Consider the following 18,746-nt stretch of genomic DNA (forward strand, 5'->3'; position numbering starts at 1 on the left):
AGAAAACTTACAAAAATATCACTTTAATAGGATCCCCAGAGTTTTAGTTAACTTCTGGTAAACATATTAAAATAGAATTTCTAATATAATTCTATTAAACATAAATGATGTTTTACAATTTGAACGTTTTCAAAAAGATTCACAATTTGGTAGATTAAGTTACACTCATTTCACAGCCAAATAAATGAGGCTCATTGATCTTACATGAGGTACCCAAGTAAATAAGTGCCTAGAATATAAAGGTATTTTGCAATACCAGGCCCTCAGATGTAAACAAAGCTTCTGCAGTCTCAAATGAGTAATGATCACAGATAGAAAAGACTGATTTTGCTTATTAGCTGCACCTGCCAACATACACATTTTTTAATATAATCTTTGCTCATCATCGATAATCAAACACTCAAAAGAAAATATATTGTCAAAGCTAAACAAGTCAATAAACATAATTATATATCAGAAATATCTGAAGTCACTAGCTGATAAATTTTATTTATTTATTTATTTTCAATTTTTTTTTTTTAACATTTATTTATTTTTGAGACAGAGAGAGACAGAGCATGAATGGGGGAGGGTCAGAGAGAGGGAGACACAGAATCTGAAACAGGCTCCAGGCTCTGAGCTTTCAGCACAGAGCTGACGCGGGGCTCAAACCCACAGACCGTGAGATCGTGACCTGAGCGGAAGTCGGCCACTTAACCGACTGAGCCACCCAGGCGCCCCAACTGATAAATTTTAAATCAGAATGCTAGTGTGCTAACTAAGCCTTTAACCCAAACTTGCCTAAAAATAAAGTCAGAGACCCAATTTACACGAGTCCTAAATGGCTCTATACAGGAAGATCACTGGATAAAAACCACTTATTTCAAATACTATCTAGGTAATTTCTAAGTTACATTAATTGAGATATTAATTTCCCCGTTTACTATTTACTATGGTGACTGTGCTTTATCTTCTGATATCAAAAGGAAATCCTACTCCTTATTTCTACTCCCTGAAAGACTACAGTTCAGGATAAAGGAAAAATCATCAAATAACAGATCTGATCATACCAAATATTTTTACACACAAAAATGCTTCAAAAATACTTAACAATTTAAAAAACAATAAAAAAAAGATTTTTAAAACAAAATTACATATAAAAATGAGAGAACACTTAGGGGTTTAAGACCAAAGTACCATCATTTGAGTGACTCCATGGAAAACCTCATCCTAAATGCTACACGAAGCCTAAACTATGGCTGATGAAAGTCCACCCCAAGTGCCCCTGACAAAGAAGAAAACACGCAACACACTTACAGATCCCCACTATATTCTTTCTGTTCTGTCCTAGGCAAGAAATATTAAGATAAAAATGTAAACATTCTTAGGGTGCATGGGTGGCTCAGTCAGTTAAGTGTCTGACTTCAGCTCAGGTCATGATCTCAGGGTTTGTGAGTTTGAGTCCTGCATCAGGCTCTCTGCTGTCAGCGCAAACCCCACTGCAGATCCTCTGTCCCCCTCTGTCTGTCCCTCCCCAGCTTTTGCTCCCCATGCATACGCTCTCTCTAAAAAATAAATACTTTAAAAAAATTTAAACATGCTCGATATCCCAAGCAATTCTATTATGCTCCACCACTAGTCTTATTTGAGGATTTTAACTTGCTTAATAATGAACATTTGATTTAGAAACTCTACAGAGAATATAACCTCCTTTAGAAATCTACTGCCAATAAGGGGTGCCTGGCTGGTTCAGTTGGTTAAGCATCTGACTCTCATGATTCGTGAGTTCGAGCCCTGTGTCAGGCTCTGTACTATCACTTCTCGGCCTTTTGGCTAAGATCAAGTGCAGGCTCTGTACTGACAGCCCGGAGCCTGCTTCGGATTCTCTCTCTCTCTGACCCTCCCCCGCTCACGCTCTGTCTCTCTCAAACATAAATAAACATTAAAAACAAAAATCTACTGCCAATTCTTTTTAATTTTTTTCATGTTTATTTCTGAGAGAGAGAGAGAGAGAGAGAGAGAGAGAGAGAGAGAGAGAGAGAGAGAGAGAGAGAGAGAGAGAGAAAGAATGAGAATGAGAATTAGAGCCGGGGAGGAGCAGGGAGAGAAGGAGACACAGAATCTGAAGCAGGCTCCAGGCTCTGAGCTGTCAGCACAGAGCCCAACGTGGGGCTCGAACTCATGGACTGCGAGATCATGACCTGAGCTTAACGGACTGAGCCACCCAGGCACCCCAACTGCCAATTCTTTTTAAGAAAAGGATCACTTAACTAAAAGATTTCATTACTGTAATGTATATACACCAATAGTAAACAATTCTTTGGGATACTTCATTTGAAAAATTAACTTGATAATGACCCAAATCTGCATAGCAGTCATAAAAATATTATGTTGTAACTCAATCAAAGTAGAAAGTATGCTTACCAGAAATGAGAAGATCATGTGTGTCGAGACTTTCTGGTGAATTACTCTTCAGCTGCTCTTCTGTATGGATGTGAACTGCTGTAATGACACATTTATGGAATCTCTAGCAAGCAGTCAAAATTCGTGTAACACTGCTACCTCGATAGTAATTTCAGTAAGATTTTTATTCCACTGCCAAATGCCAATTATCAGTATAAACACCAAACATACTACTTAGTAGTAAGTAGGGTATGATGATGAAATCAGGAAACTGATGATGCACTATGACAAGATTTATTATTACAGATAGCTTTGTCTTATTTTTTTTTTACTTTACATCTTATGTAATTATACCTTTTAATGAAAGTTGTTAAACATAAAACTCAATCCCCCCCAAAATCTGAGGCTTTTTATGTACACAATCTATATAACATAAAATTTCACATAAAATCCCAGACTGTCAGACGAGCCCAAGATTAAATTTCATAAGTAGTTTTCCCCCAACCTTGTCTCTCATTAATTCTAGATTCTCTAGTAATAGCTATTATCAATCTTGTAAAAAGCTTTATTAAAATATCATGGAAATAACTGAAATGCCCTCAACAGAACCACTGAGACCATCTGAAACAATAATTTTTCATTATCCCAGCACGAAACATCGCACAATCAGTAACAGCTCTGGTTACTAAGTAAGTCCTTTCCCCTATTAATTTCTAATGTTATTTGACTAGAAAACTCCTCTCTAAAACAATTTCCTAAGTGACTACACTCGTAGCTCATTTTTATTTAGTAAAGTTTTAGTGTATGTTCACATATTCAACGTACACATACATTTTCTTCAGAAAACAAATTATATCCATTACCGAAAACATTCTTACCATCTGGAACAATTCCAGGTGTGGACTCCTGACCACTGATGTCTTCGTTAACTACTTGCTCCGGAAATACCATATGGTCTTCAGGTCCTTCAACTTCCATTTCATTATTACAATCTTAAGAGAAAATTATTTATTCTTTAGCTTAGAGTAAATTTTCCCTGATTTTTTAACTACATAAATATGACTTTCCTATGTGAGAGTAAATTACCACCCAAAATGCCATAAATTCTTCCCCACGCTTTATGTTTTTCAACCAAATACATATCATGGAAACTATGAATTAAAAGGTTACTGGCACTTTATTATTTTAAAAGGATATTGCACAACTGTATACTGATGGCATCTTGGCAAAAAAACATTAATAATTAAGCTGCATCTACTTAAACTTCTCATAGATGATAAAACAGGACTTTATAAAAGTCACCATATTGATGAACGTGAAAAATGGTCTGGTAAGCAGATCTGTTTTCTTTACCACCAAAAAACTCATTATTATGTTTACAACCAACAACAGTATACTACTAAAATTACCTAAGCAATAATTTTGATCTGGGGATCAAAATATATGAATTAACATTTAAGAAGGACATTACAAAACTAAAACTTGTGGGGTGCCTAGATGGCTCAATCGGTTAAGTGTCCAACTCTTAATTTCAGCTCAGGTCACGATCTCACAGTTCATGAGTTCGAGCCCCACATAGGGCTCTGCACTGAAAGCTCGGAGCCTGCTCAGGATTCTGCCTGTCTGTCTGTCTCTCTACCCCTCCCCTGCTTGCTCTGTATCTCTCAAAATAAATATAAACAAAAAACAAAAAACAAAAACCACTAAACTAAACCTTGGAGTGAAATAATCCCAGGTTATAAAGTACGAACTAGGTCATATTGCCAAACACTGACAACTTCTGTTGGCTCCAAGAGCACAGCTGGAGTAAGGCACACTGGTCCTAGAATTCGACTATTAGGAAAAGGGCTGGAAAATAGCTAGATTTGCTGTCAGCCATCAGATTCAGAGATGACCCAAATCACCTGCACATTTAAATTAAAGGTTGAGAAATTAAGAGTAAGATGGGATCTGATACACAGGATTCCCTCATCATTACTAAAATAATGCATCGGTGACTGGTTGGCACAGTATCGTTAAAAAGAAACAAAAATTCTCAAGTTTACCTGTAGTGACTTCGGCCATCTCCACTTCATCACCTGGCTGTAAGGGGTCCATTTCAGCAGCTAAATGTTTACAATACATGCAGATATACTCTTCTTTGAACTGAGACTCCAGCTCGTGATCTGTTGGTTTGTCACATTCTAAGTGAACCCATCTGCAGTGATAAATATATTTAAATAAAATTTTCTAATTTAAAGACAAGTTACTATCTTGGAAAAAAAAGAGGCAATTGCTGAAAACTGAGTATAGGAAGGGTTAAGGGTAATAGAAGAGAGGTTGTAGGGGTTGGCAACTGGTGAAGGTTCTAGAAAAGGAACTGGCATTTTTAGATGTCATTCAAAGGTGTTCACATGTTTTTACTTCCATATCTTTAAACTATTTCCTCCTTACTTTTCCCTCTCAATGCTCATTTCAGGTCTTTCGCCCATTCCCTTCCTTCTGCCTTCCAGACTCATAAATATGTAATTTCATTTCATCTTTAACAGTACTCAGTACTAAAAGGATTACTGGAGTGATAAAAGCTTGGAGCGCAAAGATATATGACAGCACAAATGATCGCGTGGATAGAAGAACTGACAAAACACTTCAGTGGGAGAACTGTGTCTTCTTACCTCTTGCACATATTACAGTGAAGCATGTCTTTCTGCAATTCTGGATGGTAGCACTTCCCACAGAAAGGACATAAGTTATCCTGTTGTTGGTAACAACTGTCACATACCAAGCAATTGTGGTGCCACTGAGAACTAGATCGTGTGCCACACTCTACACATATTCTGCAATTCTAAACACCAGAAAAAATGAAAACAAAAACAGTTTGTTATGCATTTGTATTGCAGTTCTGGTGCGAACCTTTTTGAAATCAATGAAACATTCGTACATTATACATTAAGCTTTAATTTTCTTGACACTCGTTTAGGATGTATGTTTTTGAAAAGGCAGTGTGTTTTTGAACATCTGAGGAGACATCATTCAATTTGCACTAAAATCTCCAGGAAAACATAAATAGGGGCTAGAGACATCCAAGAAAGCATAAATAGGGAAGGAGGAAAACCAAGAACATAGCAACCCAAACTTAAAAAAAAAAAAAAACCTATCCCGAATCAGGAGGCAGCTTCTGTGAACTAAGTGTTCGACTCTGTGCTGGGAAAACACACCGGTACTTCATCTGCCTGTCGGTGGCTCAGGAACTAAAAACAAGAATTCGCACGATAGAACTATCATGACCCACTCCAAATGACCTGGAGTCCAAAAGTGTGAACGTAATCTCTCCACATCAAAATCCAATTACGGCTTCTCACATTTTCAAACAGGAAGCCCTATCCTTACCGAAGCAGGACTGGTTACAGAGCACAAGGCCTGCCAGAAGCCTGCCAAACTCTCTCCTACACCTTTAGCCAACTTGTCTTAAAATCCTGGGCACACAGCTGATAAATTGTGAGTTCTCGTTATCCACCCCAATTTTCAATCTAAGACACCAGAAACAAAAGGAATTGTACTTTCTGAGCTGCTGAGTATGAAAGATTTGCCGATCAAAAAAAGAGAAACTAGCATGAACCACAAATTCACTAAAGTCTTACAGTTTTAAAACAAATATGCTCATAAATATTGAGGCAAAAATCCTGAATAAAATATGAGCAAATGGAGATTATACTAGATATGCAAGAATGGCTAAATATTAGAAAATCTATTAATAAAATCTGACATATTATTAGGTCTGAAAAGAAAAAATAAATGACTGCATTTCAACAGATGCTGAAAAAAACCTTTGGAAAAAAAGTAAAGCCGTAAACAAAAAAAAACAAAAAAAAGAGAGAGAGAGAGAGAGAGAAGAAAAAAACCTCTTCAGAAAAATAAAAACAGAGGAGTATTTTCTAAATGTGATATACATACATATCCTGATCCTAAAGCCAGCATTTTATTTAAGTGGAGAACCCTAGAGGCATTCCCACCAAGGTCAGGAAGAAAGCAAGGATGCCACCTACCTCGACTACTATCTAATTAACCTGGTTCTGAAGCCAATGTAAACCATGAAACAAATGAAAACAACAGGAAAAGAAACAAAACTATCCCTGGATGACAAGATAGCACTTGGAAAATCCTAGAGAATCAGTCATAAATTCAATAAAAGAACTTAACAAAGTCGGATATACAATTTTGGGTTCAAGAGGTAAGAATTAACATATTCACGTGTACATAATTTATAAATAATGAATTTACACCAATGACTCCAGTTCTGACCCCTCCCACTGAATTCTTGCTTTCTCCCATTCATTTTGTATCTGTATTCTTCTCTCGTCCCAACAACACCAACACATTTACTCAACGGCTCAAATAAACAAACCTACCTCGGTTTGCTCTCAGTAACAGATTTTATTCCCTTTTTATTTTTTTAAAAATATATAGGATATTAACATACTTTCAAAAGTCAAAGTTATATAAAAAGTTCTACTCAGAACTGTCATTTATAATTATACACATGTGTGAGTACAGACACATTTATTTGTATACATATGTGTGTGTGTTTACACACGATGTATTTCCTGTCCCATCTGCTGAAAAGACAAAGAAACAAACACACCCATAGCAATGAGCACATCTTGCACCCACTTTCCACCAAAGGAACCGGACCCACTTATGGAAAAGTGGGCTGATTCCCCGGGCGGAGCAGGAAGGTGTACGATGAGCTTGGGACATCTTGTTATGCCAAAACGTAATGGAAGTATTCAAATAAATGGTGAGGACATGTCACAAAACCATAGAAGCCAGCCTGAAGAGGCCACCAAGGGCAAATATGGGACAATCTGAGTGTAAAATGAATTAGGTAAAGAATTATAAATTACTGAAAATAATGGAAATTTCTCAATGTTGACAATAAACAAATAATTGTGGCATGTAATAAAAGGGAGAGTTCTTGCTTATAGTAGAGTGCAGAGGGCTGACTGGTAAATGCCAAGAAATGCTAGGGCTACAAAAGCATCCCTTTAAAACCAACAGGTAAAAATGCATCAAACAAGGGTTCCTAAGGTCTTGGAGGAAATATCCTAAAAATGCTCTTGGGAGCAAGATATTCACATGGTCTTAACTATCTTCTCATATGTTTTATTACATCGAGAGAAAAACAAACAAACAGTGAAGAAGTTTGACAGCAGCTTAACCAAATTATCAGAATTCACATCACCTATGAGGGTGAGATCAGCACCACGTGCCTCTAGCAGGGATACCCGGAGAAGGGCACATCGTCACTTATACAGTCATCGGACCAAGAACACGTGACTACCTAATTATGAAGAAGTATTAGACAAAGGCAAAATGAGACAAGTTCTACTTGGAGGAAAAAAAACAAAAACAGGTATGTGGGGAAGAACTCTATTCTTCAAAAATGTCAATATCGGAAAGACAGAGAAGGGCTTAGGAAAACTTCCAGATTAAAAGAGTCAAAGAGAGAACTAAACAGAATACCTCACCCTAGACCAGATCTTGGAACCTGCATGGGAGGGGGCGAATGCTATATGGGATGTTAGATCAAGTGACAAAATTGAAATATGGATAAGAGATTAGATGAAAATACTTACACTGATATAAACATATGAAATTGGTAGCCTGTGCTGTGATTCTGTAAGAATATCCCTACTGCGAGGAAATACACACTGAAGTGTTTAAGGGCAAAGGGGGCACGGTATATATAGCAACCCTCAAATGGTTCAGGGCAAAAAAAGAGTTGGGGGAAGGAGAAGAAAGAAAGAGGGTGCACAATGATACTGAAACCCTAACAACGGTAAATCTTGGGAAATGGCATATGGGTGTTTTTATTTTTCCAACTTCTAAAGTTTGAAATTATTTCAAAATAATTTTTAAAAATGCATGACGTGTCAACACACAAGCATTCTTGACAGAGAAACTAGAAAAAGAACCTACCCGACAATGACTGGTATACAATAAAGTTCCTAAAAAGACCACCCCCGTCTTCAGAGCCCCCCATCTTCAGCGTGAGCAGCCTCACTAGTCTGCCCCCTCCCGAAAGGCAGACCTCGAACCTGCAGCACAGTGCCTGACATACAGCAGGCCTCCCAATGTTAAATAAACGAATGAATTATGACAAAAGACTACAGACATCTATGAAAAAATTTGACAATTGAGAAAGAGGATCATTCTCTCAAGCTGCACAGTGGATAAGACTTCCTGTGGAAAAACTCCACGATGATTATTTGGGTACTTAATTCAGGCATTACATGGCACTTTACAGGCATCACCTCCCTAAATCCAACACCACTGTGAGGGAAGTTCTACTCACATTCTCTAGGGGAGAAAGACTGGCTTAAGGAAGTAAAACACTTTGCCAAAGATCCTGTATTTAGTCACTAGAAGAGTGGGGCTGACTCCCCAGCCTCATCTTTTACCCACGTTGTAATACCTCCACAGAGCAGAATTAAAACAAAACTATGTATTCTCAGCAAGATTATACACGATTCAGTCACTGTGAAAGAGCACGGCAGACTATTATAGACGGCAAATCAGGAAGAGAGCAAGCAAGACAAAGATAAAAGAGAACAGCGGCAAGAAATACACCCAGACTTCTGAAGACGTTTTCCCAGATAATGAAAAACACAGCCAAGATGATAATGTTTCCTTATTTTAAGAAGGAAACAAAATTACTAGATGTTACTGAAGATTATTTAAGAGACCGTAAAGATGGCAAATGTAAAGAGAAAAAGAAAAAAAAAAGGCAAAGTTAACCAACACTTCCTTAGACCTTTTCTTTGGCCAGACTAGAGACTGACCGTGGTCAGCACGTTCCAGGTAACGCTAATTCATGTAGAACCGCAATCAGATACAGTCTCAAAACAACTTATTCCGAGTAACTGACAAAAACGAAGATCCCAAAGCTCTTAGTAAAAAAAGGATTTTAATTAAGTGAATGTCTTAAAAGAAAAAAAAAAGGAAAAGTTTTCTTCTGTGATACCACAAACTGGAGGGGGGGGGGGGGGAGTTTCCACAACATAAAAAAGAAAAAGTTAGGGGCGCCTGGGTGGCGCAGTCGGTTAAGCGTCCGACTTCAGCCAGGTCACGATCTCGCGGTCCGTGAGTTCGAGCCCCGCGTCAGGCTCTGGGCTGATGGCTCGGAGCCTGGAGCCTGTTTCCGATTCTGTGTCTCCCTCTCTCTCTGCCCCTCCCCCGTTCATGCTCTGTCTCTCTCGGTCCCAAAAATAAATAAAAAACGTTGAAAAAAAAAAATTTTTTTTTAAAAAAGAAAAAGTTATAAAACAAAGTAATACCAAAACAACTTCTTGTGGTAGTCTAAAGGCAACAACTGTCTCTTTCAGATATGCAGGATTTCAGAAAAATGACTATTCCATAACCAAGAATCCAAACAACTGGGGGCTAAATGAGACTGGAATTTATAAAGAAACGACATTTTTTGCAAGGAAAACGTGACAACGTTTACAGTCTTAATATAAGACAAAGAAAGGAAAGGAAGGAAAATTTCTCACTTCTTCATTTTCAGTAATAAGTGGGAGAAGAAAACATTTATACTTTCAACATCTATAACTCAGCATTCATAAAATAAGATTCTTAACTGCAAATTATTGCAGGAAATAAAAGGAACAGAAAAACAGAAAGGAAATCAAAAGAACCAATTTGTCTTAAAATAGCCAAGCATCTCAATAGCAACCATTAATCTCAATAGTTAAGTCTATTAAACCTTTCAAAGAATACTTTTAAAATGACACAAAATAAAAAGCTGTGAAAAGATACATTCAACTGGCAAACTGAAGCCCTATAAGGCCATATGGCCAGGCAAACAAAAGTAGCTGGTTCCTTGCATTCACCCCCTCCAAAAAAAGGCATTACACAATAGAGTAGCTTTACACTGATAAAAAGCACAACATATCAACACTGACCTGACCCACTTGCTAGAGAACAACGACAAAATATTAGTTTTGTTTATAAAAGAAAAAGTAAACTACAAAGAAAAACTGATGAGAAAAACTGCAGCGGTCAATTTTATGTACATCCTGATATGTTGTGGAATCAACTAGTCAAACAACAAAAAGGACTTTATCTGTATGAAATTAATAAACACAAATACTACACCTTAAAGTCACTCTTTGTGAAAAAGAAAACTACACCGGTTAATTATTGGATCAAATACAATTAGAGCAGAAATTTACATGCTTAAGTATGACTTAAAAATAGATACAGTGATTAGTTCAGATGTACACAGAGACAGTAACAAATACAGCAAATTCGAGTGCAGCCAAAGCTATAATCGAAGGTAAATGTATAGTCTTAAATGTACTTTTTCTCCTTAGAAAAGTAAAGAAAACGAATTATGAATTCAACTTCCTATTTCGGAAAACAAAGAAGGCAAGTACAGGTACGTAAAGATGAAAGCATAAACATACAAATCTGCCGACAGCAGGTTTTTTTCTGTGGCCCAATAATCAAGACGAGAAAACAAGCGAACCCAGGAAAGCGCGGGCCCTGCAGACAGGAAGGAACCGGAATTGCCGAGAGGCCGACTGCAGCCCCACCTCGTCGGCCCCCAGGCCCCGCCTTCCGGGAGCCACACCGGAGGGCAGTTACCGCAGGATCTCCGTCCCCAGGGAAGAGGCCCCTCTCCTCCTAGCCCCACCCTCGGGCGGCGGCCCGGAACTCAGCGCCCACCGCCCTGGAACCGGGAGACGGCCGCAAGTTCCAGGTGGCCCAGACCTGCGGTGGGCGGGGCCTTGGCGCAGGTGCTCGGCTTCCTCCGCGCTCCCCCACCCCCTCACCCAATCCTCGGGGTCCTACAGGTGAGCTCGCTCCCCTTTCCAAGGCCTTCCTGAGACAGCAAACAACCTCCCACCCCTGCTGGGCCAGCACACCTTTCCAGCTTCTAGAGGCAGCCTCAGGCCGGTTCTAGCTCACAGCCTGCAGGCCAGCAGCCCAGGAAGCCTCCACCTGGAGCCTGACCCCTCCCCTCGGATTCCGGGGCCGTTTCAGCCACCCACCCACGCCGCCCCTCTGAACGCCGCTAGGCTGAAGTCGAGACAAACCTGGCGGTCCAGAGAAGGGCCGTGCTCGGGTAACGGGAGCGCGTTTCTGTGCCGAGGGGACAAGAAAGTGAGGGTGCAGGTAGACCACAGATGCAGTCCTAGAGGGCTGTTTTCTGAAAATTTGAAATTTTTCATAGAAACGCGAACAAAAAAAAATTAACTGACCTCCTAGGGTCACACAATGCAGAATGCAGATTTTAACACCTGCATTTAGCTTTTGTATTTATCAAGTGCGTCAAAAGTGTGTGAAAGATGCAAGATTTTACACAGTACAATTATGGCAAGAATGAGCTGTGCGGACAGCACAGGGCGCCACAGAGCCAGCAGAGAGGGTTCCTGTCTGCATATACATCGACTGGCTACAGTTAAAGGGCAAACAACACACCAGTAACTTAAAATGAGGAACTTCTGTTCCCTATTTTAGAAATAATTGGATTGATACCTCATTTAGTACAGATTTCAACTATACCACAACGGTGCACTCATGAACAAAAAGCTATAGTTACACCGACACTTCATTACATCTATTGTTGAAGGGCTGCTTGTTGGCACTTCGAGGTCTGATTATTCTGAGCTAGTAAACATGGTCAGGACATTATCAATACTATTTTTATACAAATACAAAAGGCATTCTCTGTATCAACGTTATTAAAGCCAGAGGAAAAGCTTACACACTGAACTGAGCATGAGAAAATATCTTTCTTTTAAACCCAATCCTGGCAATTTAGTTTCAAAGCAAAATTGTATGTCAGATTAAATATTTACTTTATACTAGTTTTTTTAAAAGGCAGTGTACATATTGAAGATAAAAAGAAAGTTTACGCCTAGCTTCATGTCTGTTCTATAAAATTGAGATAATAATAATAAAAACTCAACCTGGGGGATGTATAGAGATGGCCTATGGATCTAAAGTCTAGTTTCTTAGCATCTACACACTCATACCAAGTGAAAATTAGATAAGGAATATTTCTTAATTAATCTAGAAAGAAAAGCCCTGCTCCTCAAGGAAGTATAGTCTGACAGCACAGGGAGACAGCATTATATATGGGATAAAACATGGGAAGACAGGAAACCTCAGAGGCACCTGGGTGGCTCAGTTGGTTGAGCATCCGACTCTTGGTTTCGGCTCAGGTCGTCATTTCACGGTTATGGGTTCAAGCCCCACATTGCACTGTCAGTGCAGAGCCTGCTTGGGATTCTCTCTCTGTCTCAAAGTGAACGTATTTAAAAAAAAAAAAAAGACAGGAAACCTGAGTTTTATTCCCTATTCTGCTTCTACAAATAAGTAAACTTGGACAATTAACCACTAGGTCCTCACCAGCTCTCATCTAGAATTTATTAGTTTACCCATATGAATTTCAAAGGAAGTACATGAACTACTTTTATGATTGAGCCATCCTAGAGAATATCTAAAGAAAAGTCACAGTAAATACTGTTGATAAATATCTTCCAAACGGGGGAAAAAAAAAAAGTTAGATTCAGTCAGTTGAGACTTAAAGAGAAATTTGATCTATCCTTCTAGTTTCACTTGAAGTGTTTAACTATTCTGTGCTTCCGTGGACAAATACTTCTAAAATTTGTTGTTTACCTGGTAGCGTACTGACTCTGCCCAGTAGGTAGAGTTGCCAGCCAACCCACAGGGTTTAGAGATGCAGAGGACACAGCCTCAGTGAATTCCTCAGGAAGCTTAAAGAGACCAGCATGGAACACCTCAGGGTCATAAAGATGCAAGTAACAAAATAGATGGAAGAAGGGACAATCACGGACTAAAAGACTACCCGGAAAAAGTGGAAAAAAAAAAAACTGAAAATGCATCTTAAAGTTGTCATAACCAGGCAGAAAGACCAATATCTTCAGCAATGAAACAATGTCTACAAGACCTCCTCTGACTCTCAAAACCAAGAGAAACGTTAAATATCGTCTAAAAAGTAAAGATCTAATAATCACTTACTAAAACTACCACAGGGGAGGGACAAAATATGAATATATACCATATGATTCCAAATATTTAATACAAGTGTACTTACACCCATAAAAATGTGATGTGCATATGAAATCACTACACAATCACCAAAATGTGTGTTTTATCTCTGAATTTTAAGTTACTGAATTTTAAAACTATAGCTCTGTGTTTTCAGTATCTTCATACGGGGCTACTACATTTCAGATAGTTTTCTGGAAAGATTAAAGATAAATCATTCAAAACCAATTTCTAAGCCACGAAGCACCATACATACGTTAACATGTTCATAACAGCATTTTTCATGACAGCTTAAAATTGTAAACAACCCAAAGGTTCACCAACAAGTGATCTGATAAACAATTTATGATCTGTCCACTGACTGGCAATAAAAAGGAGTCACTAATGACATGCACAAAAAATGGGGGTGAGTCTCAAACTATTAATCTTGCTGAGTTTAAAAAGCTAGACCCTCCCCCCACCAAGAGTATATACTATACGATATCATTTATATAAAACTCTAGAAAATGCAAATTAACCAATGGTGAGTGACAGCACAGTGCCTGGAAGACAGGGGCGGCGGGGGAGGGTGAACAGCTGGAAAAGAGGGATTGCCAAGGAACACCATGAAACTTTTAGGGGTGATGAATCTGGTCATTATCTTGGAAGGTGATGACGGTTTCATAAATGTATACACGTATAATTAAATTACAGACTTTAAATATGTGCAGTTTATTGAATATTAATTATACATCCATAAAGCTGTTGTTTTTTTTAAAGTTGATGATGATGTATAGATTTGAATAGGTATCCGATTTGTCTGGTCTATATGAAAAGCATACAGATGATGATATTTTTCTTAAAAACATAAACAACTTACTTTGCATTTCCAGCCATTGGTTGGTACTGATTTCATAACTGGTTGAAGACAAAAAGTATGATACCCTTTGTCACACGTATCACACACTAGCATCTTGCTATCTTCTCCCGATTGTCTAAAAAATAAGATAGCATTAATGATGCCTTATCTTTAAACTTATGTTTATAACATAAGTAATCATGAAAAGAATCAGTCCTAGGACCTGCCCAGTTCATAAATACCTCAGTGTCTGTTTCGTCTACGCTCACAGAATGATAGAGGTAACCCCCTGGAGGATGAAACAGACATCTTCCTAAGGTCCCTACAGGACTATCCTCACTGAGTGCTCACCTGTGGTGAACCTGCTTTAGCCAGGTTAGGGTTCCTGCAGAGAAGGAAGGTTAAGGGAACATGAAGGACTCTGGCCTTTATTTTTTAAACATCTCAGTAAACACCCTTTCTAGGGGAAGGAGCTGTAACTGACAGGTGATGCTGCACGGGAAGGAACAAGCGTTGGCATCATGAATCGGAAAGACATTGTCATGTAATAAAAAGAGGATAGAATTTGGCATCAGACCTATATTTGTATTCAGACTGCTGTTCCACTAGTTGTGTGACTCCTGAGTAAAATTCACTTGAGTCCTCTTGGTTTCAGGTATAAAATGTGAACAAAAGACACTGAGAATTAAATATAAATTCTGGTTGAAGAGCTTAGACTATCCACTGAGCATTGGTACTAAATAAACAGGTGTTAAGAGTCATCTCTTCAAAATTATTAAGAATTGCAGTCAAAAAACCTCAGCTCTTTTCCCTGAATGCTCTTCTGCCCCAAAGATCGGGCCCCTGCCCTACAGCATGAGCTCTGCCTGGATTCCCGGCTACCAGCCACTCTCAGAGACTAAGAATTTACTTCAAGAGGACGGGAAAAGAAAAACTGGGGAATGCAAGAAGAAGAGTGGAGAGAGGAGCCGCTGAGTAACACCTGGGGACAAACAGAAGTAAACAGGAAGATGGGTTAGTTGGCCTCTAGTTATTTATTCATTTCAACAAACTCTACACATAAAATTGCACGTTTTATCTCTTTAGCTATGTGGAAAGATCTTCGAGGAAAAGCAATCTTTCTTCAAGTTCTCTTATTCCTTCCCAAGAAACTAGGCACAGATAACAAGGTATCAAATACATGTTTGCTGATATTTTAATTTTTAACCAAAATATAAAAGCACATGGTCCTATTCATTCCACATACTTGTTAAGATATCGATGCTGCCTGTTATCGAATTAAATTAGAAATAAAACAGACTGATCATGGCAGTGGTGGGCATAATTTCTCCTGTTACAAAAGTCCTTGGCTTGTAAACAATTTGAAGACTGCTATAGATGCAGATAACTTCCCCAAATTATCATGCTAATTAGTAGCAGGAGAAAAAAAAAAATCACAAAAAAGACTGGAGAAATAACCAAAGGATGGAATGCAACAAATAGGAAGAGATAATCCCATTCCAAATGTTTACATGCCATACAGCAACTGTGCTTCAGTATTATGGTGACCAGGGTCTACTGAAGGTAACTGTCTTCAGATATATACAGGTTTCTTTTTTTCTTTTTTTTTTTTTAAGTAGTCTTAGTATAAATAGTTCTTCCTAGGATGGAAATTGAAACACATCACTGATTCTTTCACTCGCTCTCATATAACTTTCTGCAATTAGAGGTTTATTTTCCTATTAAGTCTCCACCCCAGTCTCTCTCAAAATTAGTTGCTTTGTTTTTCTAATGCTTCTTTTAAATTGTTAATATCATTCATTTAAAATGTTTGGCAAATTTAAATGAGTTTTTTAGGCAACCAGAGGAATTTAAAATTATGAAAATTAGTTTTTGTTTAGACTTGTTTCAAAATAATATAAATGTTAATATCTAGTAATTTTTTAAAGACATGATGAAGTCAGTGGGAATGAATATAGCTGCAGTATGAACAATCTTTATCATATTACACAAACCTTTAGCACCTAATAATAGGGTCTCTCTTAAACTCAATACACACCTTTGAGTTGAAATTAAAACTTACTTGCAGTTCTGGCACACTTTGCACTCAGGACATTGCCAACCTGCACGTTTTAATGGAGTAACCGCTATATCCAGGCACATTCCATGATAGTGCTGACCACAAGTAGTACAAAAGAACTGATCTAAGAGGTCTCCCGGGCTGTCGCACACTGCACAGTTTGCATCTTCCTTTGCTATAATTAACAGTAAAACAATGAAATTGTTGTAGAAGAGTTTAATATTTTTCTGACTTTACAGTTTAAAAATCACTTGAAGGGAATTTGCATGGTAAACCTTTCAGACACTCAATGTTATCCACATTGAACTGATATCCAATCAGAATAAGGTCTCAGGAAAAACACTAATGTATTTAGTCTAAAATTAATTACATTAAATTTAATCATATAGTTTTGACGTAGTTTATTTGTGCCTACATCTACCTGAGACCAGAGCAGTTCTTATCTAATTTTATATCCCTGGTACCAATGACGATGCTGGACACCTACTAAATTCTCAACATATGCTTGCTGAAAAGAACCAAACAGGAAAATATCAACTGAGAAAATGCCTTGCAGTGCAAAAAGAACCATTTTATTTGGATGTTAAATGTATTTTAAAATTAACAAGATAAGTCAAGAGACAATTAAGAAATGTTAATATCAACTAAATTAAGTGCTTCTTAAGCATAAACAGACTGATTTTTATTCAGATCATATACTGGTTTTTTTAATACTAGAAAACATCGTATGAAGGAGAATATTAAAGATGGAAACTACGTATTTGTACACAAATACAAAACTTCATATACTAATTCTATATTAATTGCCAGTTTGTAAAAAAGTATTAAAATCTAGGTAATCATGGACATCCTCTATCCCCAGATATGGATTAAAAGAAATAGCACTTTTTAAGCTCTTTTACCATCTATAACAAAAATGTAACAATAAACTGTCCTGCCAAGTACACAGTTAAACTCATGCATAATTACAGTAAGAAAAATCATGTTCTAAAATCATACTAATTTGATGATATATATGTATGTCTACATGTGACACATACTAAATGGTTTGATTAGCTGATGATCTGAAGACTTTTAAATTGTATAGACGAACGTTTTTTTCCCCTCCCTTTTACTTTTTGAAGGTTTGGTCAGTCCTCTCTGGCTATAAGCCCTTTCCACCTTGTTTTTTTGTCAGTCAAGCATCTTGAAGCAGAGTAATCATCTATTCCTTTTACTTGACAAACTGGTTTTATAAGCCATAGAATCTCTAATATACAGACTTTTGCTCTTTCCTTTAGAGTCCTTTTAAAATGGTAGAAACCATTCGCAGTCCAGAACCAAGCCCTGGAGTGTACCTGGCCCTGCAGCTGGAGCCCTGGCAGCTGCACACCTGCCATGTACCTGGCGCCACCCTCAGGAGGCTACCAATGATCTATGAAATCCAATGGTTACTTTTCAGACCTCTTTTTATCCTTTGCAGCATTTACATCACTATCCACTCCCACAGTAAAGTCCCTTCTCTTGGCTTCTATGATGGCAACTTTCTCCTGAACTCCCCTCAGGTTTCCCATGCCTCCATCTCACCTCCCATGTTGGCTTCTGGACCCCTACGGTCCCTCTAAATGCTGGAGTACTTTAGGGTTTCATCCTGTTCCATGGTTTCCCTTTGCGATCAACTCCCATGATTCCCAAATCTGTACCACTAGCCCCAAACTTCCTTCTAAATTATAAGATGTTATTCTCAAGTCTCACTGGACCTCAATAGCCAGATGTTCTAAAAATACTCAAAACTTAACACCTCTAAAATAAAACACTTTTAAAATCTAAACCTCTCCTGTTTTTCTCAATCATTCTGGGTAAAGGCAGAAACTTTAGTCTCACTATTTCTCTTCCCTGACCCAACACATCCAAGTAGACACTAATTCCTACTGAGTAAACTTCCTATATATCCTTCTTCCTTCAATTTGTATAGTTCAGTCCAGCCCACTTTGCCTTGGTAATTACAGTATCTTCTAAATGGGATCCCTGTTGACGGATCTGACCTTCTCGCTAATCATCTACACATCTCGAATAAGTTTTCAAAATTGTGAATCTAATTGTTATGCCCTGCTTAAATTTTTATCAATACCCACCTTTTCACCTAAGAGGAAAAAAAAGTAAAAATTTTCTAGCGTAAAGGGGGGGGGGGGGGAGCCCTTACCTCCCTTTCCAGTGAAATCCGAGGACCACGCACTATTCCTGGTGACAACAAGCAGCTTGCTATGCACATTCACACACATGCTGTTCAGTGCCCGTGTGCTCATATACATCGTTGTCACTGCTTGAAATTTTGTCCCTTTACTGTGCCCCTAACCCTTTCCAAAGAGGTCTTCAAAACTCTGCTCTCACATAGCCCAAAGAGGCCTTCAAAACTCTGCTCACATA

The 18,746-nt window shown here is 38.2% G+C and overlaps 1 protein-coding gene across 23 annotated transcripts in view; it reads right to left on the minus strand.

The window, feature by feature from the left end:
* The window catches only part of KMT2C (lysine methyltransferase 2C), a 279,835-nt gene that overhangs the window by 104,969 nt on the left and 156,120 nt on the right, over positions 1-18,746 (minus strand). For all 23 annotated transcript variants that reach the window (XM_042975990.1, XM_042975898.1, XM_042975893.1 and 20 more), the window contains 6 exons: positions 16,344-16,515; positions 14,303-14,417; positions 5,037-5,206; positions 4,428-4,579; positions 3,261-3,374; positions 2,404-2,481 (listed from right to left, as the gene is read on the minus strand). In XM_042975990.1, the coding sequence (XP_042831924.1) occupies positions 2,404-2,481; positions 3,261-3,374; positions 4,428-4,579; positions 5,037-5,206; positions 14,303-14,417; positions 16,344-16,515 (801 nt within the window). The remainder of the gene's footprint in view (positions 1-2,403; positions 2,482-3,260; positions 3,375-4,427; positions 4,580-5,036; positions 5,207-14,302; positions 14,418-16,343; positions 16,516-18,746) is intronic.

This window comes from Panthera tigris, chromosome A2 (assembly GCF_018350195.1).
Source record: "Panthera tigris isolate Pti1 chromosome A2, P.tigris_Pti1_mat1.1, whole genome shotgun sequence".
NCBI lineage: Eukaryota > Metazoa > Chordata > Mammalia > Carnivora > Felidae > Panthera > Panthera tigris.